The sequence below is a fragment of the Fringilla coelebs genome, assembly GCF_963513975.1.
Source record: "Fringilla coelebs genome assembly, chromosome: 3".
Lineage (NCBI taxonomy): Eukaryota > Metazoa > Chordata > Aves > Passeriformes > Fringillidae > Fringilla > Fringilla coelebs.
In genome coordinates this window covers 443,023-469,960 of record NC_140030.1, presented here as the reverse complement: position 1 = coordinate 469,960, position 26,938 = coordinate 443,023, and the positions used below count along the sequence as shown (strand labels likewise).

The following is a 26,938-nucleotide window of genomic DNA, read 5'->3' as shown; positions in this document are numbered from 1 at the left end:
TACCATTGAACCGCGCCACCGGGGAACCACATCTGTTTTTTACCAGCAAGACCAGGGGAGAGCGCGAACGCAGTCCCCCACTACCACAAATTATGCAGTCGAGTTTCCCGCATTTGGGGAAATCGCAGGGGTCAGCACACCCGGAGTGCAAGGGATGAGCCTCGCCCTGGGAAAACCACCTGCCTGATCATGGTGTCTCCCCTGCCAGGTAAGTATGCCCGACACCGCACCCCGCCCGCCGGCCCCGCCCGCCGCACGCCCCGACAACACACCACCAGCCCCGCCCCGGCCCCGCTCCCGCCCGGCCCCGCGCTGCGGCCCGGCCCGCACGGCCCGGCACGGCCCGGCCCGAGCAGCGCCCGCGGACGCGCCGGGACAGCGCGGGCTTGGCGCGGGACGAGGCCCGGCATGCCGCGCGGCGCTCTCAAATCTGCATGGACACGCCCACCTGCTCCCGCTCGCAAGGCTCCGCCCCTGCCAGGTCGGGGCGGTTCTCGAAGCGGCAGTGCGAGGACCGTGGTCACGCCCCCTGTCTAACCCCGCCCACTTCGGCTGCGTCACCAGCGTGGCTCCCCTCAAGCCCCGCCTCTCTCCGTCATAGAGGCCGCTCTGTGGGCGGGGTCTCAGATGAGGGCGTGCGCGCGCCGATCCCGCCCCTCGGGGGGCGTGGCCATGCCTGCCCAGTCACGTTTCCCGGCGAGGCGGGGCGGGGACGTGGCAGTCGGCACGAGCGGCGCGTATCCCAGGGTGCAGCCAATCAGCGGCGGCGGCGCGCGCACGCGCCCTGTGCCCGGCCCGGCGCCGCCCGTGGCGCTCCGGGTCTCGATGGCGGCGGCGAGAGCGGCCCCGGGCCCGGGCACGGCCGGCGCCGCTCCCGGCCGCTGGGAGGTGGTGCGCAAGGGCCGGCGGGGGCCCGCGAGCGGCGCCGGCAGCCGCCGTGCCCTGGGAGAGTCCAACGCCGGTCGCGCTCTGCCCGTGCCCGGTGAGTGTCAGCGCCCGCGGGCCCCGGTGTGGCGGGCGGAGCTCCCTTGGGTCCGGGGGCGCTGTGTGTGTGGGACCGGGGGCCTCGCGTGGGTGCGTCCCGGGGAGAGGCGGGTGTAGCTGTCGGGTTCTCCGGGAGCGGCTGCCGAGGCCGGGCGGGCTCCTCGGGCTCGGAGCCCCGGGGGCGCGGAGGGGTCCGTGCGGGGCCTTGGGCGCTGTGCACAGCCCCGGGCCCGTCCCCGTGCCCTCGTGTCGCCGCTGCCCGCGGCGCTCCCGGTCACCGTGTCCCTGTCCCCAGCTCCCATCGCCACCTCCAGCACCATCTTCCAGCTGGGCTTCGAGCGGGCGCTGCGCAAGCAGAACAAGGAGCAGGTGCCCCCGGCCGCGGCCCCCGAGCCGCCGCAGCGGAAGCAGCACCCCGGCAAGAGCGGGAAGAAGGCACCGGGGAGCGACGCTGGAGCCGCGCCGGGCCGGTGCCGCTCGCTGGAGGAGGCGCTGAAAGCCGTGAGTGTGCCCGGGCTGGGCACCCGGTGCTGCTCCCGTGACCGGAGCCGTGCCGAGCAGGCTCCAGCCTCACCTGCGGGCTGATCGCCCCCCGGGCCCCTCGGCAGGTGCTGCCCTGAGCGGCAGGAGGGCTGGAAGGGGATTTCTGGTTCCCCTTGTCACTGCTGTGTCTGGGAGGAAGCCCAAGGAAGCCTCTGGTGGCCGATCCTCCTCCCCTCCCGCTGGTGGGGCCCTGGGAGTCGCTGTGCTCTGGCTGGCTCTGCAGAACCTGTCTGGGTCTGTCCTGCCTGTCCTGATCGTGTCTGAGCACGGAGGGTTCCAGAACTGGCCGAGGCAGGCCGTGCTGGGTGATGTGTCCCCGGGGTTGGCAGGCATTGCTGGCTCAGCTCCTCCCCTATCCCCCTCATGCCCTGGGACCTCCACTCCCCCCCAAACGGGGGGTTCCCTCTGCATCCCCCTGCTCTGCGTGGGGCTTCTCTGCACGGTTCCAGTAGCTCTGCACATCCAGCTTTTGCCCACAGTGACGGGACTGTGTGGCATTCCCCTGTTCCCTGGGGAGGCAGGGCAGCCCGAGCTGTCCCTGTGCTCAGCAGGGACAGCCCCTGTCACCTCGCTGAGGGGGGTTTGGGACAGGTTTCGCTCCGTGTGTGGCACCAGCTGGTTTGTGTGAGTTCCTCTCACGAGGTGGGGCTGAGGTGAGGTGCCCAGGGGCAGCTGGCTCAGGGTGGCAGTGGGAATCCCCTGACAGGGAGCTCTCTCAGAGCCTGAGCCTTGCAGCAAGCCCTGCTGGAGCAGCCCCACAGACCTGCAGGTGTAGAAGCAGGGATGGACGTGTCTGGGTAGCAGTGCAGCAGAGGGCTGGGAGGAGCTGCTGCCTGCCTGGTTTGGTGCTGTGGGTTGTTCATCAGGGGGGTTTGGTTGTTCCTGGGGGGCTCTGGGTGTGCAGTGTGGAGCAGCCATGGCTGGGATCCCCCCAGGTTTCTGCTGGCCATGGGCCTGTCCTTGGTTTGGGCTGCTGGGCTCGCTGGATGGGAGCCAGCTGCCCCAGGCCGGGCTCTGGAGCTCTGGCAGCAGGGCTGTTCCGTGTGCTCTGGGCTGGAGCTGGAAGCATTGCCCTCCATGGCCCCTGTGGAGTCACATTAACTTTCTCCCCCCGTGTTGTCTTCACCCTGGCTGAGTCTGTCTGTCTGTCCCTCGCAGCTGGACCTGGCGGATCTGCAGAAGGAGCTGCAGAAGAGCCGGAGTGTGTTCCCTGAGAACCCCTCTGTGTGGGTGAAGGACCTGGCAGGGTACCTCAACTACAAGCTGCAGGCACCCAGGAGCGACCCGGCGCTGAGCCAGCACCCGCACGGTGCGTGTGCTGCTGCCCCCGGGGCTGGGGGCACGGCAGGCAGCCCCACAGGGACAGACAGCCTCTCCTGGCACAGACACACCGACACTGCCCCTGCTCCTGCCCCGCTGGGGGCTTCCCCAGCTGTCAGACCCCTGGCTGCGGGCTCGGTGCTCTCAGGTCTCTGTTGGTGCTGGTAGTAAGGAAGGCAGAGCTGAGTGTGGCAGAGAGCAGATAACGTCAGAATGGCTGCAGAGTTTTCTGCAGCACAGAGGAGCATTTATATCCTAGTTTTAGGTAGCCTGAGTAGTGGAAACGTTAGGGTTTCCACAGCAGTTTTGAAATGGGTTGTTTGCTGGATTTCTTTTCATTTCCTTCAGTTTACCCAGCAGAATGTTAACTCTGTCTCTGCCTGGGACAAAATTGGAGCGTTGTTAGCAGCAAAAGCAGAACAGGGGGATGGGACAGTGTCTCAGTTTTTCCCTGTGTTCCTTGTGATTCTGAAAGAAGTGCTCAGGAGGGATTTGAAGGGACAGCCAGAGCAAATCTCCCCACCCCTCAGAGCAGTACTACACCCAGTCCCCCCTTCTGCCCAGGGATCCCTGAGCTCTGCCTCTGCTGGGGATGTTGGGAGCTCACTCCCAGCTGTGCTGGGGGGATGTTGGGGCAGGATTTCCCCGTCCTGCCTGATCAGCTGGGCCCCACTCTCACTGAGAATGTCACTTTCGGTGGCAAGGGGCAGGGCAGCAGTGTCCTCTGCAGTGTTCATGCCACAGCAGCAGCATTCCACGGGAAGCCATCCTTTAGGGCTGGGTTAGCTGGCTCTTACTGTGTTTGCTGGGAATGTCCCAACAAGGGCAGGAGTGATGAATCTGACTCCGTGTTCTCAGAAGGCTGAATTATTACTTTATGATACTATATTATATTAAAGAATATTATACTAAACTAAAGAATACAGAGAGGATACTTTCTAAATGCTAAAAGGTAATAATGAAAACTCCTGACTCTTTCCAGAGTCCCGACAGAGCCTGGCCCTGGTTGGCCAAAGAGTCAAAACAACTCACACCAGAATCTCCTGGGGGTGATTCAGAATCACAATCTGGGGGTGCAGGGGGAGAGGGGAACCCCCAAACCCAGAATCAGTGAAACAATCACCTGTGGGTAAACAATCTCCAAACACATTCTAGGTGAGCAAAACAGAGGAGAAGCAAATGAGATGAGAATTGTTTTCCTTTTCTCTGAGGCTTCCCAGGAGAAAAACCCTGGGCAAAGGGAGTTTTCCAGAGAGTGTGAATGCCACAGCCTCTGGCACGGGGTGCCTGGGGAGGAGGCCAGGGCTGCCCAGCTGGGGTGAGGATGAGGATGAGGCACTCCTTGCACCCACCTCGCACTGGGCTGGTTGCTGCAGCTGTGCTGGAGCTCTCCAGAGCAGGATCTCCCTGAGCTGCCCTCTCTGCTCCCCCAGACTACCCGTACTGCCTGGTGAGCAAGGAGCTGAGGAGCATCATCCGCTCCCTGCTGGCAAAGGCCTCGGACTTCCTGGAGCTCTTCTTTGACCACTGCATCTACACCATGCTGCAGGAGCTGGACAAGGCCCAAGGTCAGCCCCCTGTGCTCCCCCCGTGTCTGCTCCTCCAGGAATGCCTCACGGAGGCCGTGGCTGAGCAGGGCCTCCCCCATCTCCCTTCCAGGGGAGTCCCTGCACGGCTACAGGATCTGCATCCAGGCCCTGCTGCTGTACAGGCCCCGGATTGCCACCACCAACCTGGGCAAGGTGAGCTTGGGGGGGCTGTAAAGCTGCTGGGGCTGCTCCTGCATCCCACTGCACACAGCCCTTGGGCCTCTCTGCCCTCCCCTGCCGAGGGACTGCTGTCCCCAGTGGGTTCTGCCTGCCCTGCCCAGCAGCCCTGCAGCCCCAGAGCTGGGTCTGGGCTTTCCCCTGTCCCTCTGCACCCCTAAATCTAGGTTTGGGGTTTGCCCTGTCCCCCTGCACCCTCAGAGCTGGGTTTGGGGTTTCCCCTGTCCCCCTGCATCCCCAGAGCTGGGTTTGGGAGTCCCTCTATTGCCCCAGAATGGCTCCTGGTCTCACCTGGAGCTGTAGGTGCCTTCCAGGGCTGGGGGCTGCTGGTGCCATGGCTGCAGGCATGGTTGGGATGGGATGGGTGGCACTGTGCCCACTGGGGTGCTGGGCTGGGATGGGTGGCACTGTTCCCCTGAGGTGCCCTCTCTCCCACAGTACCTGGGGGTGCTGGGATGGGATGGGATGGGATGGGATGGGATGGGATGGGATGGGATGGGATGGGATGGGATGGGGTGGGATGGGATGGGGTGGGATGGGATGGGATGGGATGGGATGGGATGGGGTGGGATGGGATGGGATGGGATGGGATGGGATGGGGTGGGATGGGATAGGATGGGATGGGGTGGGATGGGGTGGGATGGGATGGGTGGCACTGTGCCCACTGCTGCCTCTCTCCCACAGTACCTGGAGGTGCTGCGCTCCCAGCAGAACCGGCCGGCCAAGTGCCTGACCGTGCTCTGGGCGCTGGGGCAGGCCGGCTTCACCGACCTCCACGAGGGCCTGAAAGGTGAGAGCCACCAGCAGTGGGACCCACCAGTATCACCAGTACTGTGAACGTGACGTGCCTTGGCTTGTCTGGCCCTTGCTGCTGAGCCAAACAGCAGCAGTGTGGGGTTTCACCCCAGAGACACTTTGGGCTGCCTGGCTGTGTGGTGTTTCACCCCACAGACACTTTGGGCTGGCTGGGTGTGTGATGTTTCACCCCACAGACACTTTTGGCCATGGCTGGGTGGTGTTTCACCCCACAGACACTTTGGGCTGGCTGGATGCTGCCCTGGGCACGTGGAGACAAGTCCAGGCGTGCAGGAGCTCTGGTGGTGCTGGGATGGAGCTTCCCCCCATAGCAGGGGCTGCCCCTCAGGTTTCCCTCTGGTGGAGAAGCTTTAAGGGGATGGTGAAGGAAAGGAGTGGGTTCTGCTGGAGGGTTTGGATCCAGAGCTTTATTCTGGCCCACAGGCCTCTGGATCCAGCAACAGCTCCAACAGAACTCCCGGACTGTGTGGTTCCTGGCTCTTTTTACCAGGGACAGGGGGAGGGAAGTGGCAGGGAGCCACCAGCCAGGGACAGGAGAGGAGGTCTCAAGGGACAGAGGACACCTGGATGGCCCAATGCCCCGTAGGGTTAGAGGGCATCCTTTGAATCTGCCAATCACTGTTCTGGAATGCCAGGACTGACAGAGAGTGCTGGGAGGGGTCAGGGAGGGGAAAGGAGAGGTGACTGACACACCTGGGAGGGAACCTTCAGGGGAGAAACCTGGGGTTCTGGGGTAGACCATAAAATCACACTGCAACAGGATCCTCTCCTGGGACTGCCAGCACACCTCCACTCCTGCTGCTGGTGCTGCTGAGGGGTGGGAAAAGGCTGGGAAGGATCCTCAAGGTCTGAGGTGCAGCTTCCCCCAGCTGGGTCAGGAGGAGGGCTGGATCCTGAGAGAATGGAAAGATGGGCAGCTCCAGCTGCCCTGGAGCCCTTCCCGAGGATCTGCCTGCCTGTCCCCGGGTGCTTTGGGTGCTTTGGGTGCTTTGGGTGCAGGGACAGCCAGGCAGAGCCCTCCCTCCCGTCCCTGCAGTGTGGCTCGGCGTCATGCTCCCGGTGCTCGGCATCAAGTCCCTGTCGCCGTACGCCGTCTCCTACCTGGACCGGCTCCTGATGTGAGTGACCCCTGTGTCCTGGGGGCTCTGCAGCCAACCCTGCCCTTGCCAGGCCCCCACAGCTCAGGGCTCTGTTCTGCAGGATGCACCCCAACCTCACCAAAGGCTTCGGCATGATCGGCCCCAAGGACTTCTTCCCCCTCCTGGACTTCGCCTTCATGCCCAACAATTCGCTGTCCCCCAGGTACGCTGCACCACGGGGTGGGCCCTGGTGCCACCCTGGTGCCCCCCTGGTGCCAGCCAGCCCTCAGCTGCCCTGTGCTCTGTCCCCAGCCTGCAGGAGCAGCTGCGGCGCCTGTACCCCCGGCTGAAGGTGCTGGCCCTGGGCGCCCGGCCCGAGGCAGCCCTGCACACCTACTTCCCCTCCTTCCTGTCCCGAGCCACACCTGCCTGCCCGCCCGCCATGAAGGAGGAGGTGAGCCTGGCACGGCTGGGGGGCTGCAGGAGGGTGGGCAGGGCAGGGCAGGGCAGGTGGAGCAGGGCCTGGCTGAGTCAGGGCTCATAGCTCTTGGAGATCTGTTTCACAGCTAAGATAGCTCAGCGTGAAAAATGCCAGTCACTCGGTTTTAAAATGTTGAAAGGTTAATAGTAATAAAATGGGTATAAAAATAGCAATATAATTAGAGTAACAAAAATTTGGACAGTTTGGATTAGGACAGTATGAGACAATAAAAACAAAGAGTTAAGGACAGTCCGGGTACCTCTTTCTGGGCAAAATAAACCCAAAAAAGGACCCACGTTAGCAGAGGATGAACCCTTAAAAACAACAGCCTGTTGCATATTCACACACCTCATCCATGGTGCATCAATTCCATTCACACACAGGATTCTGTCTGGGCAGTGCCAGCTTCTTCTTCTGAGTCCTGACAGCGCCTTCAGGGCTGAGTGAGGCAGGGAGAAGTTCCTTTATTCAGATAATGGAGCAATAAATTCTCTTTCTCTGAAAGACTGAGGTGTCCTGTGGCTGCTGTCTCAGTGAGAGTACCTCATTCCTTTCTTAAAAAAATATCTCACATTCATAGTTTCTGTTTTAACATTGTGTTATAACCTAAAATTGTATTTAACACACTACTTGAGAAAATGAATACAGCATCACTTTCTAACACCACACATATAATATTCATTTGAATATTTGCCAAAAGCCAATCATAAAATAGGCATTTTTCACACTCAGCTACCTTAGAAGGTATATAATCAGCAGGATGGCTTCTGTGGCAGTGTTGGGAAAAAAGGGGTTTTAATAAAAGGTAAAATAACAAAACTCTTTACAGAGAAAAACCCAGCCAGGTGCAAGAGGCTCTTGCTCCTGGTAAAGCACCCCACAAAAGGATATAGTTTCTTTGTTCTCTTCTTTTTCTAGTCAATTGCTCAGGTGGGATTTTTTGGCTTCTCTCCAGTTTGCTATCCTTAAGTTTGAGGTGAAGTCCCCCAGGTCCTATGAGGTGTCTTTTCACCTCATTGAGGAGAGAAACTTTTGGGCTTCTTTCCTTTTTAAGGGGACAAAGGGCAGTTTTGGCACTGTGTCAGCAGGGGGACATTCCTGTAGGCAGGGGTCACGCTGCCTGCTCCCAGGGGATAGGAGTCAGAGATCCTGGAATGGTTTGGGTGGGAGAGCCCTTGCAGACCCTCCAGTTCCAGCCCTGTGTGGGCAGGGGTGCTGCAGCTCTCTTTGGTGCCTCAGGAGCTGCCTGGCTGGGGTGCCTGGTGTGCCGGGGAGGGGGTCCCACCTAACGACCTGCTGTGCCCCCTCCCCAGCTCCTGACCTCCCTGAGCCAGTGCCTGAGCCTGGACCCACTGAGCTTCAGCGTCTGGAGGCAGCTCTACACCAAACACCTCGCTCAGTCCAGGTCAGTCCCCACTGTGCCTCACAGCGGGGCCAGTGCGCACCTGCAGAGCCTTGGGGACACCTGAGTTCCTCCTGGGAGCTCCTGACCAAGCCCTGTGTTCTCCTTCCCCCCAGTTTGCTGCTGAACCACCTCCTGGAGTCCTGGGAGAGCAGCAGCAAGAAGGTAGGGGTGGGCAGGGGGACAGGGCCAGCTGTGGGCTGGGACAGTGTCCCCGTGGCAGCTGAGGGCTGGGACAGTGTCCCCGTGGCAGCTGAGGGCTGGGACAGTGTCCCCGTGGCAGCTGTGGGCTGGGACAGTGTCCCCGTGGCAGCTGTGGGCTGGGACAGTGTCCCCGTGCTGCTGGCAGAGCCCCCTGAGCTGGCAGTGTCCCCGTGGCAGCTGTGGGCTGGGACAGTGTCCCCGTGCTGCTGGCAGAGCCCCCTGAGCTGGCAGTGTCCCCATGGGACCCACACTTGCCCTGCTGGTGCTGTGGCAGCCCAGGGGCTCTGTGGGGACCGGGGTCCTGACCCAGCTCTGGCTGTCCCCAAGGTGCAGCAGTCCCTGCAGGAAACGGTTCGCTCCTTCAAGGTGACAAATGAGGAGCTGGCAGCCAGGGCGGCCGGAGGGGACACAGAGGTGGCCGCCTGTGACACCGCCTGCAAGGTGAGGGACAGGAGGGGACAGGAGGGGACGGGAGGGGCAGGCATGGCCGGCAGCACGCGGGGTGAGATCTCAGCTCTGTCCCGGGGCTCCGGGCAGCCCCTCCTGCTGCTGGCCACGTGCAGGGCCAGCCCCCGTGGTGACACGCACAGGGGACACGCTGGGGACAGATGTGCTGGGCCGTGTCCAGCCCCCCAGCTGCTCAGCAGATGTCTCTGTCCCGCCGGGAGGGCAGGGCGGGGTGCTGCTGTGCCGCGGTGACAGTGACAGGGCCTTGTCCTCCCCCCAGGAGCTGCTGTGCAGGATGAAGGGCCGGGGCTTCCCCTGGTCCCGGCTGCTGCTGCTGCTGCTGGTCCTGGCTGCTGGCTTCCTGCTGCACGACGTGCACACACACGGCTCCTTCCAGGGTACGCTGGGCGCTCCCGGGACAGGCCAGGTTCAGAAACCCTCTGGGAGGGTCAGGCATCCCCCAGCACTGCCAAGGCCACCGGTGTCCCCCGTCCCCACAGGTGCCACATCCACGGGGCTTGTAAACGGGATGGAAACTCCGCCATTGCCCTGGGCTGCCTGCACAGCCCCTTCTCTGGAGAAACTGCATTTTGTTTGCAGCCTAAACCTTCCCTGTCAAAAGTTTGAGGCTTTTTCCCCTTGCTCAGGAGTGATCCTCCTCCCTGGGATCCCTCCTGTGGCTGTTCCCCTCCGTGTCCCTGCCTTTGTCCTGGGGCTGCTGTGAGCAGTGGGGCCTGTCCATCTGTCCTGCTGGGGGATCCTGGGGGATGCAGGCACTGCAGGCAGACTGCCTGTTCCCCTTTGGGAGGGTCGGCTCAGGGGCTTCTGTCCATCTGTCCCCTCCTGGAGCATCTCCTCAGGGCTTCCACAGCACAGCTCAAGCCGTGTGTGCTCCCAGAGCCCTTAGGGACAGACAGACACGTGTCCCTGCAGCCAAGGGCCACTCAATGTCCACACCTCTGTGTCCCCCTAGCCCTTGGGGACAGACAGACAGGTGTCCCCACAGCCCGGGGCCACTCCAGGAGCACACCTGTGTGTGCCCCCAGAGCCCTTGGGGACAGACAGACAGGTGTCCCCACAGCCCAGGGCCACTCCAGGAGCACACCTGTGTGTCCCCACAGCCCTTGGGGACAGACAGACAGGTGTCCCCACAGCCCGGGGCCACTCCAGGAGCACACCTGTGTGTCCCCACAGCCCTTGGGGACAGACAGACAGGTGTCCCCACAGCCCAGGGCCACTCCAGGAGCACACCTGTGTGTCCCCACAGCCCTTGGGGACAGACAGACAGGTGTCCCCACAGCCCAGGGCCACTCCAGGAGCACACCTGTGTGTCCCTAGAGCCCTTGGGGACAGACAGACAGGTGTCCCCACAGCCTGGGGCCACTCCAGGAGCACACCTGTGTGTCCCTAGAGCCCTTGGGGACAGACAGACAGGTGTCCCCACAGCCCAGGGCCACTCCAGGAGCACACCTGTGTGTCCCTAGAGCCCTTGGGGACAGACAGACAGGTGTCCCTGCAGCCAAGGGCCACTCCAGGAGCACACCTGTGTGTCCCCACAGCCCTTGGGGACAGACAGACAGGTGTCCCCACAGCCCAGGGCCACTCCAGGAGCACACCTGTGTGTCCCTAGAGCCCTTGGGGACAGACAGACAGGTGTCCCCACAGCCCAGGGCCACTCCAGGAGCACACCTGTGTGTCCCTAGAGCCCTTGGGGACAGACAGACAGGTGTCCCTGCAGCCAAGGGCCACTCCAGGAGCACACCTGTGTGTCCCTAGAGCCCTTGGGGACAGACAGACAGGTGTCCCCACAGCCCAGGGCCACTCCAGGAGCACACCTCTCTCTTGCAGCCTCCTCCTGTGCCCGGCTGCTCCGCTCCTCCGGCGTCCTGCCCGCCTCCCAGCTGGCCTGGCAGAAGGTGTCCCGTGCCTGCCTGCAGGGCTACAGGTCTGTGACACCGCCCTGGGTGGCTGCTGGGCTGGGGCTGAGGGCTGGGCAGGGGGCTGGGAGCTGGGCAGGGGGCTGGGAGCTGTTCCCCAGCCCTGCCTGGGCCGTTCCAGCTCACACTGGCGCCCTGCCCCGTGCCCCTGTGCTGTGTCCAGCCTCACTGAGCACTCCCTTGCAGGTGGCTGGAGCACAGCCTGGCCCAGCACGGGTCCGTGGCCCTGTCTGTCCTGTGGCCACAGCTGGAGCTGCTCTGGAAGACGAGCGGGGAGGTGGCCCGGGCTGTGTCCCAGCAGGGCTGCTCCCTGCTCTCCTGGCTGCAGGGCAGCCTGCCCTGGCTCAGCGACTGGGTGAGTGGGGGGCACGCAGGGAGTGCCCCTGGGGGCTGCTGGCACTGGGAGAGCTGTTCTGGGGGCAGGCCTGATGCACGGTGGGGAGGTGTTTGTCCCTGCTGTGGCAGGAGCCCCTGTGCTGTGTCTGGGAAGGGGACAGCCCACGGCAGGTCTCTGGTGCCATCTGTCCTCTGGTGCCATCTGCCCCGGCCCACTCCAGCTGTTTGCAGTGGCTGTGGAAGGGAGAGGGCTCAGGACACTGCTGAGGTGGCACAGGACACAGCGTTCTGGTGGCACTGGGGTGGCAGCAGGGTCTCACAGAGTGAGGGTGCCCTGTCTGCTGAGCGCTGGAGAAGGGGAGCACGGGGAGCCTGGGATGTTCAGGGGAGCCTGGGATGTTCAGGGGAGCACGGGGAGCCTGGGATGTTCAGGGGAGCACGGGGAGCCTGGGATGTTCAGGGGAGCCTGGGATGTTCAGGGGAGCCTGGGATGTTCAGGGGAGCACAGGGAGCCTGGGATGTTCAGGGGAGCACGGGGAGCCTGGGATGTTCAGGGGAGCACAGGGAGCCTGGGATGTTCAGGGGAGCACGGGGAGCCTGGGATGTTCAGGGGAGCACGGGGAGCCTGGGATGTTCAGGGGAGCCTGGGATGCTCAGGGGAGCACGGGGAGCCTGGGATGTTCAGGGGAGCACGGGGAGCCTGGGATGTTCAGGGGAGCACGGGGAGCCTGGGATGTTCAGGGGAGCACGGGGAGCCTGGGATGTTCAGGGGTCCTGTGGCAGGAAGGAAATGATGGATCTGACTCCATGTTTTCAGAAGGCTAATTTATTACCTTTATAATCTATACAATCTATATCAAAGAATACTATGCTAAAACTATACTAAAGAATAGAGAAAGGATACACACAGAAAGTTTAACAATATGCTAATTAAAAACTCGTGATTCTCTCCTCAGAGTCCGACACAGCCTGACCGAGATTGGTCATTAGGTTAAAACAATTCACATGTTGGACAAACAATCTCCAACCACATTCCAAAGCAGCAAAACATGGAGAAGCAAATGAGAAAATAGTGTTTTCCTTTTTCTCTGAGGCTTCTCAGCTTCCCAGGAGAGAAATCCTGGTGAAGAGATTTTTCCAGAAAATATGACAGTGAAAGGGGAGAGCTCCAGGATGCTGGGGAAGGGAGGATATTGGGGGTATTGGAATATTACCAATATTGTGGACTGGACGTGCCTGAACTTGTCTGGCCCTTGCTGCTGAACCAAATAGCGGCAACCGTGGTGTTTCACCCCAGGGACACTTTTGGCCATGGCTGGGTGGTGTTTCACCCCAGGGACACTTTTGGCCATGGCTGTGTGGTGTTTCACCCCACAGACACTTTTGGCCATGGCTGGGTGGTGTTTCACCCCACAGACACTTTTGGCTGGCTGGTGCTGCCCTGGGCACGTGGGGACAAGTCCAGGCGTGCAGGAGCTCTGGTGGGGCTGGGATGGAGCTTCCCCCCATAACAGGGGCTGCTCCTCAGGTTTCCCTCTGGCAGAGCAGCTTTGGGGCGATGGGGAAGGAAAGGAGTGGGTTCTGCTGGAGGGTTTGGATCCAGAGCTTTATTCTGGCCCACAGCCTCTGAGCCCACAGCAGCTCCAACTCCCTGAACCACGAGGTTGCTGCTCCTTTTAACCCCGGGGAGAGGGGGAGGGAAGGGGCAGGGAGCCATCAGCCAGGTACAGGAGAGGAGGTCTCAAGGGACAAAGGACACCTGGATGGCCCAGTGCCCACCAGGGGTGGAGGGCATCCTTTGAATCTGACAATCACTGTTCTGGAATTCCAGGACTGACTGACAGTGCTGGGAGGGGAAAGGAGAGGTGACTGACACGCCTGGGAGGGAATCTTCAGGGGAGGGACCCGAGTTCTGGGGTAAACCCTGAAATCACAGCACAGCAGGAGGGGGTGAGATGGGAGTGTCACATGTAGCCAGGCCCCCATCTCCGTGTGAGCCCAGGGCCCCAGGAGGGGCTGGTGCTCACCCCAGCCCACCTCACCTCTCTCCCCCAGCTCCAGAGCCGGCTCCCCGAGGCGCTGCTGCACCTGGCCGAGTGCGCGCGGGAGCTGCTGCGGTTCCTGCTGCACAGCTGCCTGCTGCCGCTGCTGCAGGGCCTGGCTGCCGTGCTGCAGCAGGGCTGGCAGCGCTGCCTCGACTCCTGCAGGTGAGCAGCCCCCAGGCTCCCTGCCGCTGAGTGTGTCCCTGTGCGGCCAGGCTGTCCCCAGCCCTGCCCAGGCGGCCCCCGTGTCCCCCGTGTCACTCATCCCCGCTGGCTCTGACCCCCCTAATCCCTTGTCCTTGTTTTCTCAGTGGGGACGTGACGTGGGAGTGTGTGAGGGACCACTTGATGAGCTTCACCTATTCCTCCTGGATTTACCTGCAGAATGCCACCCTGGCTCTCAAGAACTGGGCCCTGGCCATGATTTCTGGGCACTGAGCTGCTCTCTCTGGAGGTCACTCCGTGTCCTGGCTGCCCGGGAGCACCCGGGGGGCAGCAGGACACGGGGCAGAGGGCAGTGCCCGCAGGAACTTGGGGTCAGATCGGGGCTTTTGGGGAGGTTTATGTTTTTGGGGGCCAGGCAGACACACGTCCGGGTTTTTCCACACCCTGTGACCGCTTTGGCTTTCCCTGTCCCGCTGTCCCCGGGGGGGTGATCCCCATCCCCTTGTGTTTTGCCTGCTTACAGGATTAGGGGTGGACACCTGGAGCCCTTCACCTTCCCACCCCTTCCCACCAATGAATGAACTGATTTATTTTATTATTTTTTCCTTATAACTGCTCCGTATGCTTTGTATTTCTTCCTAATTAAAGATGGCTGTGCGTGGTGGGGGGAGGGGCTTTCCAGAGCCCCCCCTGCACCCCCAGTCCCACCCACCCTGGGGGGAGCAGTGCCATGGCTGGGGTGGTTTAAAGGGGTCCAGGGAGCTGCTGGTGCCACCCCACGGGTGGGCCCGGGGTTGGGGTGTCCGTGTGAAGTGGGGAGGGGTCAGGTTCAACCCCTGCCTCTGCCCGTGGGGGTGTGTCACCCGTGGGGGTGTGTCACCCGTGGGGGTGTGTCACCCGTGGGGGTGTGTCACCCGTGGGGGTGTGTCAGCCGAGTGGGTGTGTCTCCCGTGGGGGTGTGTCACCTGTGGGGGTGTGCACAGGGGTCGGGAGGGCAGGGGCTCCTGTGTGAGGCTCTGTGCTCACCCACGTGTGGGCACGCTCAGGTGTTCATTCCTCCATGCGCACCTGTGCTCTGTGTGCTGTCTGTGCACAGCCCTGTCCGGTCACACCCTGTGTCCATTTACAGCCGCTATCCAGTCACACCTTAGTGTCCAGTCACACCCCTGCGTCCGGTCACACCCGCTGTCCACTCATGCCCACTGTCCACTCACACCCAGTGTCCACTCACGCCCACTGTCCACTCACACCCAGTGTCCACTCACGCCCACTGTCCACTCTGTCCACTGTCCGCTCTGTCCGGTCGCACCTCTGGGGGCGTGGCGCCCAGCGAGGGGCGTGGCCATGGCCTGAAGGGGCGCGGTCCTGGCCACGAATGGGGCGTGGTCAGTGCCATAAGGGGCGTGGTCTGTTCCTTGAGGGGCGTGACCGGCTCTGCCAGAGAGGGGCGTGGCCGAGAGGGGCTGCGGCCCCAGTGCCGCCGCGGCCGTTGCCCAGGCGCCAGCCAATGAGCGGGCAGGTTGCTGGGAGGCGGCAGCCAATGGCCGCGCGCGTTGCTGTTGCCGGGCGGCCCGTACCGGCCGTGCCGCGGCCGTCCCGGGGCGATGCCGGTCCCGGCCCTGCCGGGCCATGGAGATCCGCTGCGGGGGTCTCCTCTTCAGCTCCCGCTTCGACTCGGGGAACCTGGCACACGTAGAACAGGTGCGGCCTACAGAGCCGGGGGGCGGCCCCGCCGCCCGCGCCAGCGCTCTCCCCGCCGCCGACTACGAGTTCAACGTGTGGACGCAGCCCGACTGCGCCCACACCGAATATGAGAACGGCAACAGGTACCGCCGGGCGGGGAACCGGGAAGGGCCGGCTGGTACCGGCCGGGCTCCGCACGGATTCCCCCGGGAAAGGTTCTGGCGGGGGCCCGGGAGTGGCCGGTGCGGTTGGGGCTGTCGGTGGAAGGGGCGGCGGCGGGGCTGGGGGAGCCGGTGCCGTCAGAGGTGCCCTGGGAGGGGGATCGGTGCCCGCGCCGGGGGGTCTGACAGGCCCCGGCCGTACCGAGTAGGGGTGGGTGCCGCGGAGGAGGGAGCAGCGGGGCCGGGGGTCTGAGGAAAGGGGCTGGGGGTGCCCTGGGAGGGGGCTCGGGCCGTCCGGTTCCGCTCCCGGCGGGGCTCTGACAGCTCCCGGTGGGGCCGGGGGGGTGCAGAGGCAGCGGAGAGCTCGGGGACCCCCGGGCAGGGGCTGAGGCGGCGGCGCTGCCCCCCTCCGCAGGTCCTGGTTCTACTTCAGCGTGCGCGGGGGGGCCCCGGGGAAGCTGATCAAGCTGCACATCCTGAACATGAACAAGCAGAGCCGGCTGTACGCGCAGGGCATGACCCCCTTCGTGCGCACGCTGCCCGTGCGCCCGCGCTGGGAGCGCATCCGGCAGCGCCCCAGCTTCCAGGTGAGAGCCGCGACGGCCGGGCACGCAGCGACCCTGCGCTCGGGGCCACGGCCGCGCTTTGCTTCCTGCGCGGGGGTGAGCCCCGGGCTCAGCCGGGTCGGTGGAGCGGCTGCTTTGTTCCTGGCAGGTCCAAGGAGGGACGGGAGCAGCAACAGCTGCTGTGCCAGGGGGATAGCCAAGGGGCAGCGGGCACACCCGGTGCCTGCTGGGGGCCAGAGGAGAGCAGCAGGGGCTGTGCTGGGCTGGCTCTGCCCCTGGGCCAGAGGAGAGCAGCAGGGGCTGTGCTGGGCTGGCTCTGCCCCTGGGCCAGAGGAGAGCAGCAGGGGCTGTGCTGGCTCTGCCCCCGGGCCAGAGGAGAGCAGCAGGGGCTGGGCTGGCTCTGCCCCCAGGCATGCCCAGCCCTCTCCCTGGTGTCCCTGGCAGGTGGTGGAGACGCAGTTTGTGCTGTCCTTCGTGCACCGCTTCCTGGAGCACCGTGGGGCCACCACCTACTTTGCCTTCTGCTACCCCTTCTCCTACACGGAGTGCCAGGACATGCTGGCACAGCTGGACGGCCGCTACCAGGACTGCAGGCACATGTCCCCCAGCAGGTGTGCCGCCCACTCTCTCCTTCCTGGCTTTTGTCCCACCTTCCTGACCCTCACACCTTTCCTGGCCTGTGCCTGCTTGGGGTTTTTTCCTCTGGGGAAGCTCTGTCTGCAGCAGGAGGGTCTTGTGCCCTGCCCATAGCTGCCTGGCCCATGCTTCTCTGTGCCCCAGCTCTGCACAAGCAGTGGCAGCAGCTTGCCCTGAGCTACCCCCAGGATTCCAGAGGATCCCTTGTTGTTCTGGAGCCCAGTCCCTTCTGCCAGAATGGGTCACCTGCTGGTGGGATGAATCCCTCAGTGCCCTGTCCCTCCTGCTGGGAGGCATTATCTCCCTGATGGGATGACCTGACCTTCTGTGCCAGTCTGTCTGCCCGAGCTGATCCCCCACTGCTCCCACAGCTGGGGGGTGGCCAGGGCAAAGCCCAGCCCTGGGCCCCCCTCCTTACCCTGAAGGAACGGCGGCTCGTGCTCCCAGCAGGCTCTGAGGGTGTCTAGCAGCAAACAGCCCAGATGTGGGGGTGCTCCTTGTGGGGCTGCTCCCCTCCTGGGGTTGTGAGTGTGGGCAGCATTCCCCACCCAGCTGGGAGCCCCCTTGCCCCTGGGCCTGGCTGAGATCCCTTGTCTGCCCCCAGCCCCCTGGACTCGGTCTATTACCACCGGGAGCTGCTGTGCCACTCTCTGGACAAGCTGCGTGTGGACCTGCTGACCATCACCTCGTGCCATGGCATGCAGGAGAAGCGGGAGCCCCGGCTGGACAAGCTGTTCCCAGACACCAGCACGCCCCGGCCTCACTGCTTCACTGGAAAGAGGGTGAGAGACCACGCTGGGCTGGGCTGGGGGCCAGCAGCCCCCGTGGTGGCACCTTTCTGCAGCCCCCGTGTCTGTGACCAGAATGGCATTGTGGTCCCAAGGGCTGGAGCGTTTGGGCAGAGTTTGTGGAGCCAAGTCTGTGAGACCCTTTGCTATCACGGTATCCTGGGCAGGCAGGACACCCCCCTCAGCCCATCTGTTTGTCCCCAGGTGTTTTTCCTCAGCAGCAGAGTCCACCCAGGAGAAACCCCCTCCAGCTTCGTCTTCAATGGTTTCCTGGATTTCATCCTGCGGGAGGAGGACCCCCGTGCCCAGATGCTGCGGCGGATGTTCGTGTTCAAGCTGATCCCCATGCTGAACCCCGACGGGGTGCTGCGGGGCCACTACCGGTGAGTGCAGGGCCCTCCTGCCTGCCAGCCTGCTCTGCCTGTGGTGGGGCTGGAAAAGCCCTCCCACACCACTGAGTCCCACCATTCCCCCAGGAGAAGGAGCAGGAATGGTTTATTTGAGTATTGCCTGGTAGATGTGAGCAAAGCCCTCCCGCACCACTGAGTCCCACCACTCCCCCAGGAGAAGGAGCAGGAATGGTTTATTTGAGTATTGCCTGGTAGATGTGAGCAAAGCCCTCCCGCACCACTGAGTCCCACCATTCCCTCAGGAAAAAGTAGTAGAAATGGTTTATTTGAGTATTGGTTGGTAGATGTGAGCAAAAGGGGAATGTCCTTCACTGATGCGTGTGGATGTGGAAAAGGCTGTTGAGTTTGCTGAGGAAGGTACCTCAGAAAGCTGATTCTATGGTTTTGGTAACATTTATAAAATCATGCAATCCTGGATTCACTTGGGTTGGAAAAGCCCCGTGAGACCATTGAGTCCAACCGTCCCCAGCACTGTCCAGGCCACCTCTGTCCCCTGTCCCCAAGTGCCAGATCCACAGGGCTCTGGAATCCCTCCAGAGGTGGGGAATCCACCCCTGCCTGGGCAGCTGTGCCAGGGCAGGACAGCCCCTTCTATGAAGAAGGTGTTCCCAATATCCAACCTAAGCTTTCCCTGGTTCAGGCTGTTCCCTCTGGTCCTGTCCCTTGCTCTCTGGGAGCAGAACCTGACCCTTCCACATAGCTCTATTCTCCTGTCAGGGAGTTGCAAGGAGGTCCCCCAGAGCCTCCTTTTCTCCAGGCTGAGCCCTTCCAGCTCCCTCAGCCTCTCTGGGGCTCCAGCCCCTTCCCAGCTCAGTTGCTGTCTCTGGGGAGCATTGCTCAGGACTCTGCCACACTGTGCAGTGTCCCTGCTCTGGCAGCTGCTGGCCATTGGCCTGGCCATCGTTGGGAAGCCCTCAGCACTCCAAGGTGATCTCAGCTCTGCCCTGGAGCGTGCTCAGGTCTCTGGCTCTCCCCGCAGGACGGACTCGCGCGGGGTGAACCTCAACCGGCAGTACCTGCACCCCGACGCCGAGCTGCACCCCGCCGTGTACGGGGCCAAGGCCATCCTGCTCTACCACCACGTCCACAGCCGCGTCCTGCCCGGCTCTCCGGACTGGAGGACGTTTGTCTCCCCTCTCAGCACCAGCTCGCTGAGCATAAAATCTCCCAACTGTCCCATGCCAGCCGCGGAGGCCGCGTTATCAGAGCTGGACAAAACCAACAACCTCCGCAACTCCCCCGGCACCTGGCGTGCCAGCTCCCGCTCCTGCCCGGCTGGCCCCGGCCCCAAGACGCTGGCGCAGGATGCCCAGCTGTCAGACAGCACAGAGCGAGCCGCCTGGATCCTGCCATCGAGCCACAGCAGCGAGCACTGTGAGCAGGGGCCGTGTCCGCCCGCCCCAGCGCCCGTCCCCGACGCTGCCGAGCCCGCAGAGCCCATCGCGCCCCGGGACAGTGGCCTCGCCTACTACGTGGACCTGCACGGCCACGCCTCCAAGCGCGGCTGCTTCATGTACGGCAACAGCTTCAGCGACGAGAACGACCAGGTGAGGGCACCGCCCAAATCCGCGGGGCTGCCGGGACCCTCCGGCCGCTCGGCCCGCTGCTCCTGCTGCTGGGAGAGGGGCGTGGAATCCCTTCACAGTTCCTTCCTTTTCCTCCTCCTTTCCTTCCTTCCTCCTCCGTTCTTCTTCTCCCTCCTCTTTCTCCTCCCCCAGTCTGGTGACCAGGGCAGCCGGAGGTCTCAGACTCCCCTGGGAGGTGGCGTGGGTCAGCAGGGTGTGCTCCCAGCTGGCTGTCAGGAGAGCCCATCGGGGGGTGGGCAGCATGCCCTTGAGCTGTGGATCTCCTCCAGCCAGGTCTCATCAGCTCTTGGAGATCTGTTTCACAGCCAGGATAGCTTGGCTACCTCAGAAGGCATAAAATCAGCAGGATGGCTTCTGAGGTAGTGTTGGAAACAAAAAGGTTTTAATAAAAGGCGAAATAACAAAACTCTTTACAGAGAAAAACCCAGCCAGGTGCAAGAGGCCCTCCTGCCACTGCTGAAACACTTCACAAAGGCCATCAGTTTCTTTGTTCTTTTTCAGTCAATTGCTCAGGTGGGACTTTTTGGCTTCTCTCCAGTTTGCTATCCTTAAGTTTGAGGTGAGGTCCCTCAGGTCCTATGAGGTGTCTTTTCACCTCATTGAGGAGAGAAACTTGTGGGCTTCTTTCCTTTTTAAGGGGACAAAGGGCAGTTTTGGCACTCCATCAACAGGAGGCACATTCCTATGTACCTTGGGCACAGCTGGAACTTGCAGATCGGGCCCCGGTGCAACCCTGTGCTCAGCACCGCTCCCACTGGAGCAGGATGAGCAGCCAAGGGCCCCCGGTCACCCCTGCTGCTCCCTGCCCTCTGCAGGTGGAGAACATGCTGTTCCCCAAGCTCATCTCCCTGAACTCCCCTCACTTTGACTTCACGGGCTGCAACTTCTCGGAGAAGAACATGTACGCGCGGGACAAGCGGGACGGGCAGTCCAAGGAGGGCAGCGGGCGCGTGGCCGTCTACAAGGCGCTGGGCATCATCCACAGGTGGGCAGCTCCCCCGAGGGCACAGGGTGCCTGTGCTGGGTGGGGGACGTGGACCAAGGGGAACCAGTTCCGTGGGACAGACACCTGCCCCAGGTGGCCCCAGGGTGGGTCAGCAGAGGCTGGGCCTGGTGCTGCTGTGTTCCCGAGATGCTGGCTCAGCCAGGCTCCTTTCCTTCCTGTTCCTCCCACCCCTCCTGCAGCGGCTCTGGCTGCTTCTCCCTGCTCTTGCACAGCGTTCTGAGGGGAATTCTACTCTTTCCTGGGTGTTCCTGGCTATATTGAGCTGTAATTAAGTAGAGCTGCGGTGGGCACAGCATCCCCATGGCTGTGTGAGATTGCAGCCTCAGCCCATCAGTGATCCCGTGGGTTGGGGATGCCTGTGATCCATCCCTCTCCCACATGGGATGGGATATTCCTGGGAACACACCACGAGGTGAGGCAGCCAGACCCCCAGAGCAGAGGTTCTCTCAGTTTCCTCCGCACTTGCTGTGTACTCAGCTGCTGCCTTGTGCCCAGCACCAATCCAGCCCCACAGGAGCACATACACGCAACACACGGGCTTTGGGCTTGGGTCACTGGGGAGCTTTGCTCTGTGACTGACCTGGAGCAGCCCAGGATGTTGATCCAACAGCAACATCGCAAAAAGTGCTGGGAGTGCTCACAGTGCACGTGTGGGTCCCCAGGCAGACTGGGCCAGAGCTGCTCAGGTTTTCTGCTGTGCTGGCCCTGCAACTGTCTCTGGGCAGCGGGACACATGGCAGCCATCCCAGCTGGCAGCTCCTAGCCCACCCCTCTCCTTCCTTCCTCCTCCAGGAGGAAGTGCTCCAAGGCACCTTGAGGGTCAGGGGAAGGCTGTAGCTGCCCACTCCCTGGATTGTTGGTGTTGACAGTAGATAATTCCCTTTCTCTACCCATCAGGGACCCCCCCATTCCCCATCACCTTCCAGAGGTGACCAAGAGGTCTCCTCACAGGCACCTTGGCACTTTGGGTGCCACCCTCAGACGTCCATCCTGAATTCCCATCCTGCTGATCTCTGGTACATCCGTGCATCCCCACACAGGGTGTGGGCTGTTCCTGCCGTCGGAGGGGGCTCTCCTCAAAACACTTCCCCTGCACTTCTGTGCCCTTTGGAGCAGGACCCCCTTCCTGGTGCAATGGGACCCCCTTTCCAGTGCCCTGAATCTGCTGAAGTGGCTCTCCCAAGGGAATCATGTGGGATAACCCCAGCCCTGCTGCGGGTTTGTGGGGTAACAGGGCCTCCCTCGTGCCCCACAGCTACACCCTGGAGTGCAACTACAACACGGGGCGCTCGGTGAACAGCATCCCGGGGGCCTGCCACGACAACGGCCGTGCCAGCCCCCCGCCGCCGCCCGCCTTCCCCTCCCGCTACACCGTGGAGCTCTTCGAGCAGGTACGGGCCCGGCCGGCCTGCAGGGCTGGGGCTGCGGCTGCGGCTTCTTTCCTCCCCTTGCTTTGCTGTCCCAAGCTCTAGGGAGCTGCCCCTCTCTCCAGTGAGGCACTCCCTGGCATTCTCTCTTCCTGGAATCCCCCCTTCCTGGTGCCCTCATCTCCCTTCGTGCCCCCTTCTCCTGGTGGCTTCCTCTCCCTGTGAGCCCCTCACTACTGCTCCTCTCCTCAGTGCCCCCCACTGTATCCTTCCTTCCCTGTGTCCCCTTTTCTTTCTCCATACTTCCCCTCTTCGTGTGCTCTCCTTCTCACTGTGCCCTCTGGTTGTGCCCCACACTGTGCTGTTCCTCCTCTCCCGGTGCCCCCTCCCCTGTGCCCTCTGGTTGTGTCCCACACTGTGCTGTTCCTCCTCTCCTGGTGCCCCCTCCCCTGTGCCCTCTGGCTGTGCCCCACACTGTGCTGTTCCTCCTCTCCTGGTGCCCCCTCACCTGTGCCCTTTGGTGGTTCTGCCCCACACTGTGCTGTTCCTCCTGACCCCTGGTGGCCCGTCCCCTCTGCCCTCTGGTTGTGTCCCACACTGTGCTGTTCCTCCTGTCCTGGTGCCCCCTCACCTGTGCCCTCTGGCTGTGCCCCACACTGTGCTGTTCCTCCTGTCCCCTGGTGCCCCCTCACCTGTGCCCCACACTGTGCTGTTCCTCCTCTCCCGGTGCCCCCTCCCCTGTGCCCTCTGGCTGTGCCCCACACTGTGCTGTTCCTCCTGTCCCCTGGTGCCCCCTCACCTGTGCCCCACACTGTGCTGTTCCTCCTCTCCCGGTTCCCCCTCACCTGTGCCCTCTCCCGGGCAGGTGGGCCGGGCGGTGGCGGTGGCGGCCCTGGACATGGCCGAGTGCAACCCCTGGCCGCGGATCGTGCTCTCGGAGCACACCTGCCTGGGCAACCTGCGTGCCTGGATGCTGAAGCACGTGCGGGGGCTGCGCGGCACCGGCGGGGGCCCGCGGAGGAGAGGAGGTGCCAGGACCCCCCCCAGGAGCTCCACGTAAGGGCTGGCTGGGGCGAGCGTGGGAGCTGCAGGATAACGGCACTTAGAGATGATAAATGTCCCCAAGTGAGTCACCTGCCAGGGCCACCTGCCCTGGCCCTAGCTCTTCCCAGCTCTGGGAACTGCGGTTGTCAGTCCCTCTGCTCCGAGCCATCAGCAGAAAAGGGCACGGAGTGAACTGGGTGGGATTTGCCTGCCCCAGTAATCTGGGAGGTCTCTCCTGCATCACATCCAGCACTGGGCTGGGATGGGAGAGGCTGAGGGAGCTGGGAGAGGGGCTCAGCCTGGGTAAGAGGGAGCTCAGGGGGATCTTCTTCCTCTCCACAGCTCCCTGACAGCAGGGTGGAGCCAGGTGGGGTCGGGCTCTGCTCCCAGGGAACAGGGACAGGACAAGGGGAAGTGGCCTCAAGCTGTGCCGGGGGAAGTTCAGGCTGGGTATTGGGAACAATTCCCTCCTGGAAAGGGCTGTCCAGCACGGGCTGTGCAGGGCAGGGGTGGAGTCAACATTTCTGGAGGGATTGAAAGCCCTGTGGATGTGGCCCTTGGCGCCATGGGTCAGTGGTGACCTGGGCAGTGCTGGGGGAGGGCTGGCCACCATGGTGTCTAAGGCCTTTTCCAAACTCAGCAATTCCTTGATTTGGGACTGGGGCTGAGGAAGTGGGAAGCCTGAGACGAGGCTGCTGGGGCAGCAATGTCCAGCACAGGGCACTGGGGCTGCAGCTCTCAGGGACACTGCTGGTGACATCCTTGTCCCCAGCTGTTCACCAGCTCCTGAGGAGGAGTCCGGGGCTCAGCCAGAGGTGGGGCCGCAGCCGCAGCACTCGATGCTGGGCTGTGGTGCTGGGTGGAGGGTGCAGAGGGGAGCCCCCTCACCGTGCTGGGCTGACCCCCATCTCTCACCCCTCCAGTGGGCTGCCCACCTCGGCCTCTGACAATGCACTGCCCCGTGCCAGGAGCTTCAGCAACGGCACCTGTGGGAGCGGGGGCAGCCAGCAGGAGTCCCCCCGGATCCGAGCCTCCCCCAGCTTCACCTTCGGCAGCCCCAAGCCCCCGGCCGCGGCTGTGGCCTCCCAGAGCCCCGGGGCTGGCGGCAGCAGCCCGGCCCTGGGCAGAGGTAAGCCGGGCTGGGGAGCCCTTGCACGCCTGCTGCGGCGCCTGTCCAGCTGCTGGGCGGGAGCACGGCCCTGAGGGAGGTCAGCGCCGGACACAGTGACAGTGGCTTTGTGAGTGTGAAGGGCCTGGCCCCACAGCAGGCTCCTAAGCGGGGTCGGGGCTGGCACTGCACAGCCCAGCTGAGCTCCTGCTCCACCGGCATGTGGGGGACCCTGGGCACTGGGGCTGCAGGGAGATGCCCCCCTCCAGTGCCAGGACCAAGGGGCTTCTGGAGAAGCCAGCATAGAAAACCTTTGTTCAACTTCCCACTGCTCACAAGCATCTCTGAGGCCAGCAGGGACACACCAAAGTGCCTTTCCCCTCTTTAGGCACTGGCTGGGCAACAGTGGGTTGTAACCTGTGAGCTGGCAGGGGGCACCAGGGGGTTTCCAACATGCAGAGTCCCCTCTGGTGGGGGCTGATGTGCTGCAGCGGGGTGCCAGTCAGGCAAGACACTGGCTATGGGCTCTGTGCTAGCACTGCCACCGTGGGGCAGGGCTCAGGGCTGCGGGGGGCAGGCAGTGCTAGGGGGAGCCTTGCAGCCCTGTGCCCACATCCACTGTGGGGCCCAGCCCTGGGGCACTGTGCTCCAAAGCCTCCCAGTGCCCAGGGCTGGGGGTGGGAGCTGGAGGCAGTGCCCCCCTGTGTGCCTGAAGCTGTGCTTGTGTTGAGCTGTGTTCCTCTGGTGTCCGTCGGTCGTGTTGTCCTCGGGGTTTGCTGCCCAGTCCTCTGTCATGACTGTGTCTTGTCTGCCATGAGAACATGGTGGGGAGGAAATAAAAGGCTGATGTTCTCATGGGCACATTGTTCCGTCTGTTCCTTTGGCCAGGCTCACCTGGAGTGAGACCTGGCCCCATCCCTGCCTGAAGGGACTGGGGACAGCTGGGGGCATGAGCAGGAACAGCCCGTGTGGGCTGAGGGGCAGAGCCTGGTCCCTGGTGTCCCCAAGACCGACTGGCTGGGGTCTGCTGCCTCCTGTGCTCCCCACTGGCACGGCCTCCTCCAGCACAGGGACCAGCAGTGAGTGCCCCGTGGCACACTGCACCCTCATGCTGCCTGGCACTGGGACCAGTACCCGGCTCTTCCTCCCCTGCCCTGGCATCAGCTTGACCTGCTTCCTGCCTGGCCCCTGCAGACCTCCCCCAGCTCTCCCACCACCTTCTCTCCACCTACGAGGGGCCCAGCACTGCTGTGTCTGCATGGGGAGCAGGGCCCAGGGATGCGCTGAGCCCTGGCTTTGCCTTCCAAAGCCCGTGCTGGTGCCCTCAGGCTGGCTGTGCCACCCCAGGCAGCAGGGAAGGAGCTGAGTGTGCTTGGAGGCAGGACAGGGTGGAGACCTTGTTGCTCTGGTCTTGTCCACCATCGCCCTTCTTCCCCGTGTCCCACTGCAGCCTGGCCACACCCTGGGGAGCCCAGACCTGTGTCCATGCTAGGGCGAGGGGGTCTGCCAGACCCCAATGACACCCTCAGCTGCTGCTGGCCTTGCTGGCCAAGGCTGGCACCAGTTGTGCTGTCCAGGGGAAGCCAGCTCCCACTTGCCAGCACCTCCACTGGCAGCAGGGGCTGTGGCCTGTCCTGCCCAGCAGAGGCTCCTGCTTGCATGGTTCCATTTCCCTCGGGGTCTGGCCCTGGCTTCACCCGTGTACCCCCCACCTCACTTCTGTGGGATGGGACAAAAACTGACTTGGGATAAAGACTTTAACCAGGTGAGCAGAAAGTGAGGCAACTCAGGTGTGTTCCTTCAGTTCTGTCCACTGCAGCCAGGCCCTCAAACACCTTCCTTTTTCCTCCCAGCTTCCCAGGCCGAGCAGATGTCCCATGGCCCAGGACAGACCCCGGTTCAGAGGGCACAGCTGTGCCCCCAGCTCCTCACTCCTGGCTAAGCCTGGCCAGCATGGTCACACCAGTGCCATGGGACACCGAGGCAGGAGCTTGGCTGGAGCTGGGGCAGAGCCCTCTGCACAGGCAGCACGGGCTGGCATTGAGCTCTGTGCCCATCCCATCCTGCACTGGCATCAGCCACTGCCAGGGAGGGACACTGCAGGGCACCGTGTCACGGGCTGTGCCGCTGTGCCCCACGATGGCTCCAGCCCAGCTGGTGACTCCAGCATGGCACGGAGCCCTCGGCAGCAGGGCTGAGCTCTGTCTCCTCTGTCACACAGGGACTGTGCCCAAGGGCACGCGGGCAGCGCTGAGCACCAGCGACGAACCACGGGAGGCCCAGCGAGGCGTGCAGGAGCTCCGGGACGTGGCACCTCTGAAGGTACCAGAGGCACAGCAGCAGGGCCTGTGCCCCATGGCTCTGCTGGGTGGGCCCTTGGGGGGCTGCCCCACAGACTGGGAGCCCCTCAGGGGCTGGGAGCCTTCCCACCTGTGGGGCTCTGCCAGATATTTCTGTCCCACTCATCTTTCCCCAAGACAAAGGGGGACAGACACCTGGCACTGATCCTCTTCCCCCTCTCCACAGGTGCTCCCAATGAAGCTGAATGCCCGGAGAGCCCCAGAAAAGCCTGGGTAGGTGCTGCTGCCGGCTGTGGGGCAGGCTCATCTCAGAGCCCCTGCCAGCAGCCGTGCCAACAGAGCAAAGCCCCTGGAGAGCTGGGTGAGCAGACGCTCCCGGCTGCCGGGAGCGCTGTGCCCCACTGACACCGGTCTCTATCCCACAGGGCTGTGCCCGGAGGCCCCCGTGCCCCCCGCGAGGGTGCTGAGCACCGAGGGACCCTTCCCGTGCTGGAGCAGACGCCCGTGCCCCGAGCTCCGGCCCCGCCGTACCGGGCGGCGGCGGCGCCGGCAGAGCTGCTCCGGCCCTGCTCCGCCCCGTGCCTGCAGCGCCTGGGCAAGCCCGCGCCGCTGTCCCCCGCCGCGGCGCCCCAGCAGCGATCCCCGCTGGCCCGGCTGCTGCCCACGGCGCCGCTCCTCCTGCGCTGAGCCCCGCCCGACCCCGCTCCTCCCGCGGCCCGGCGGAGGGCCCCGGCCCACGGGGGGTATAACGTCACACGGTT

General features: G+C 63.3%; 2 protein-coding genes across 2 annotated transcripts; both read left to right on the top strand.

Annotated features, from left to right (window-relative positions):
* The first annotated feature begins 798 nt into the window (after positions 1-798).
* Positions 799-14,098, top strand: TMEM214 (transmembrane protein 214). The gene is made up of 17 exons (XM_084201585.1): positions 799-982; positions 1,280-1,485; positions 2,686-2,836; positions 4,281-4,415; positions 4,507-4,589; positions 5,298-5,403; positions 6,466-6,547; positions 6,630-6,731; positions 6,821-6,962; positions 8,303-8,394; positions 8,508-8,556; positions 8,923-9,036; positions 9,323-9,440; positions 10,891-10,987; positions 11,166-11,334; positions 13,371-13,522; positions 13,669-14,098. The coding sequence occupies exons 1-17, from the start codon at positions 826-828 to the stop codon at positions 13,793-13,795; spliced, it is 2,082 nt and encodes a 693-aa protein (XP_084057711.1). The 5' UTR covers positions 799-825; the 3' UTR covers positions 13,796-14,098.
* Positions 14,099-15,072: 974 nt separating this feature from the next.
* Positions 15,073-26,872, top strand: AGBL5 (AGBL carboxypeptidase 5). The gene is made up of 13 exons (XM_084202455.1): positions 15,073-15,348; positions 15,782-15,953; positions 16,377-16,543; positions 17,173-17,350; positions 17,561-17,739; positions 18,746-19,313; positions 20,168-20,337; positions 21,614-21,749; positions 22,591-22,781; positions 23,693-23,898; positions 26,099-26,199; positions 26,404-26,450; positions 26,603-26,872. The coding sequence occupies exons 1-13, from the start codon at positions 15,152-15,154 to the stop codon at positions 26,862-26,864; spliced, it is 2,574 nt and encodes an 857-aa protein (XP_084058581.1). The 5' UTR covers positions 15,073-15,151; the 3' UTR covers positions 26,865-26,872.
* Positions 26,873-26,938: the final 66 nt, after the last annotated feature.

Coding starts and splice junctions, on each gene's coding strand:
- TMEM214 (XM_084201585.1), top strand. CDS start 826: ATGGCGGCGGCGAGAGCGGCCCCGGGCCCGGGCACGGCCGGCGCCGCT. Junction 1,486..2,685: donor TGGAGGAGGCGCTGAAAGCC/GTGAGTGTGCCC, acceptor TGTCCCTCGCAG/CTGGACCTGGCGGATCTGCA. Junction 4,416..4,506: donor GGAGCTGGACAAGGCCCAAG/GTCAGCCCCCTG, acceptor TCTCCCTTCCAG/GGGAGTCCCTGCACGGCTAC.
- AGBL5 (XM_084202455.1), top strand. CDS start 15,152: ATGGAGATCCGCTGCGGGGGTCTCCTCTTCAGCTCCCGCTTCGACTCG. Junction 17,351..17,560: donor ACTGCTTCACTGGAAAGAGG/GTGAGAGACCAC, acceptor GTTTGTCCCCAG/GTGTTTTTCCTCAGCAGCAG. Junction 20,338..21,613: donor GCGCTGGGCATCATCCACAG/GTGGGCAGCTCC, acceptor CGTGCCCCACAG/CTACACCCTGGAGTGCAACT.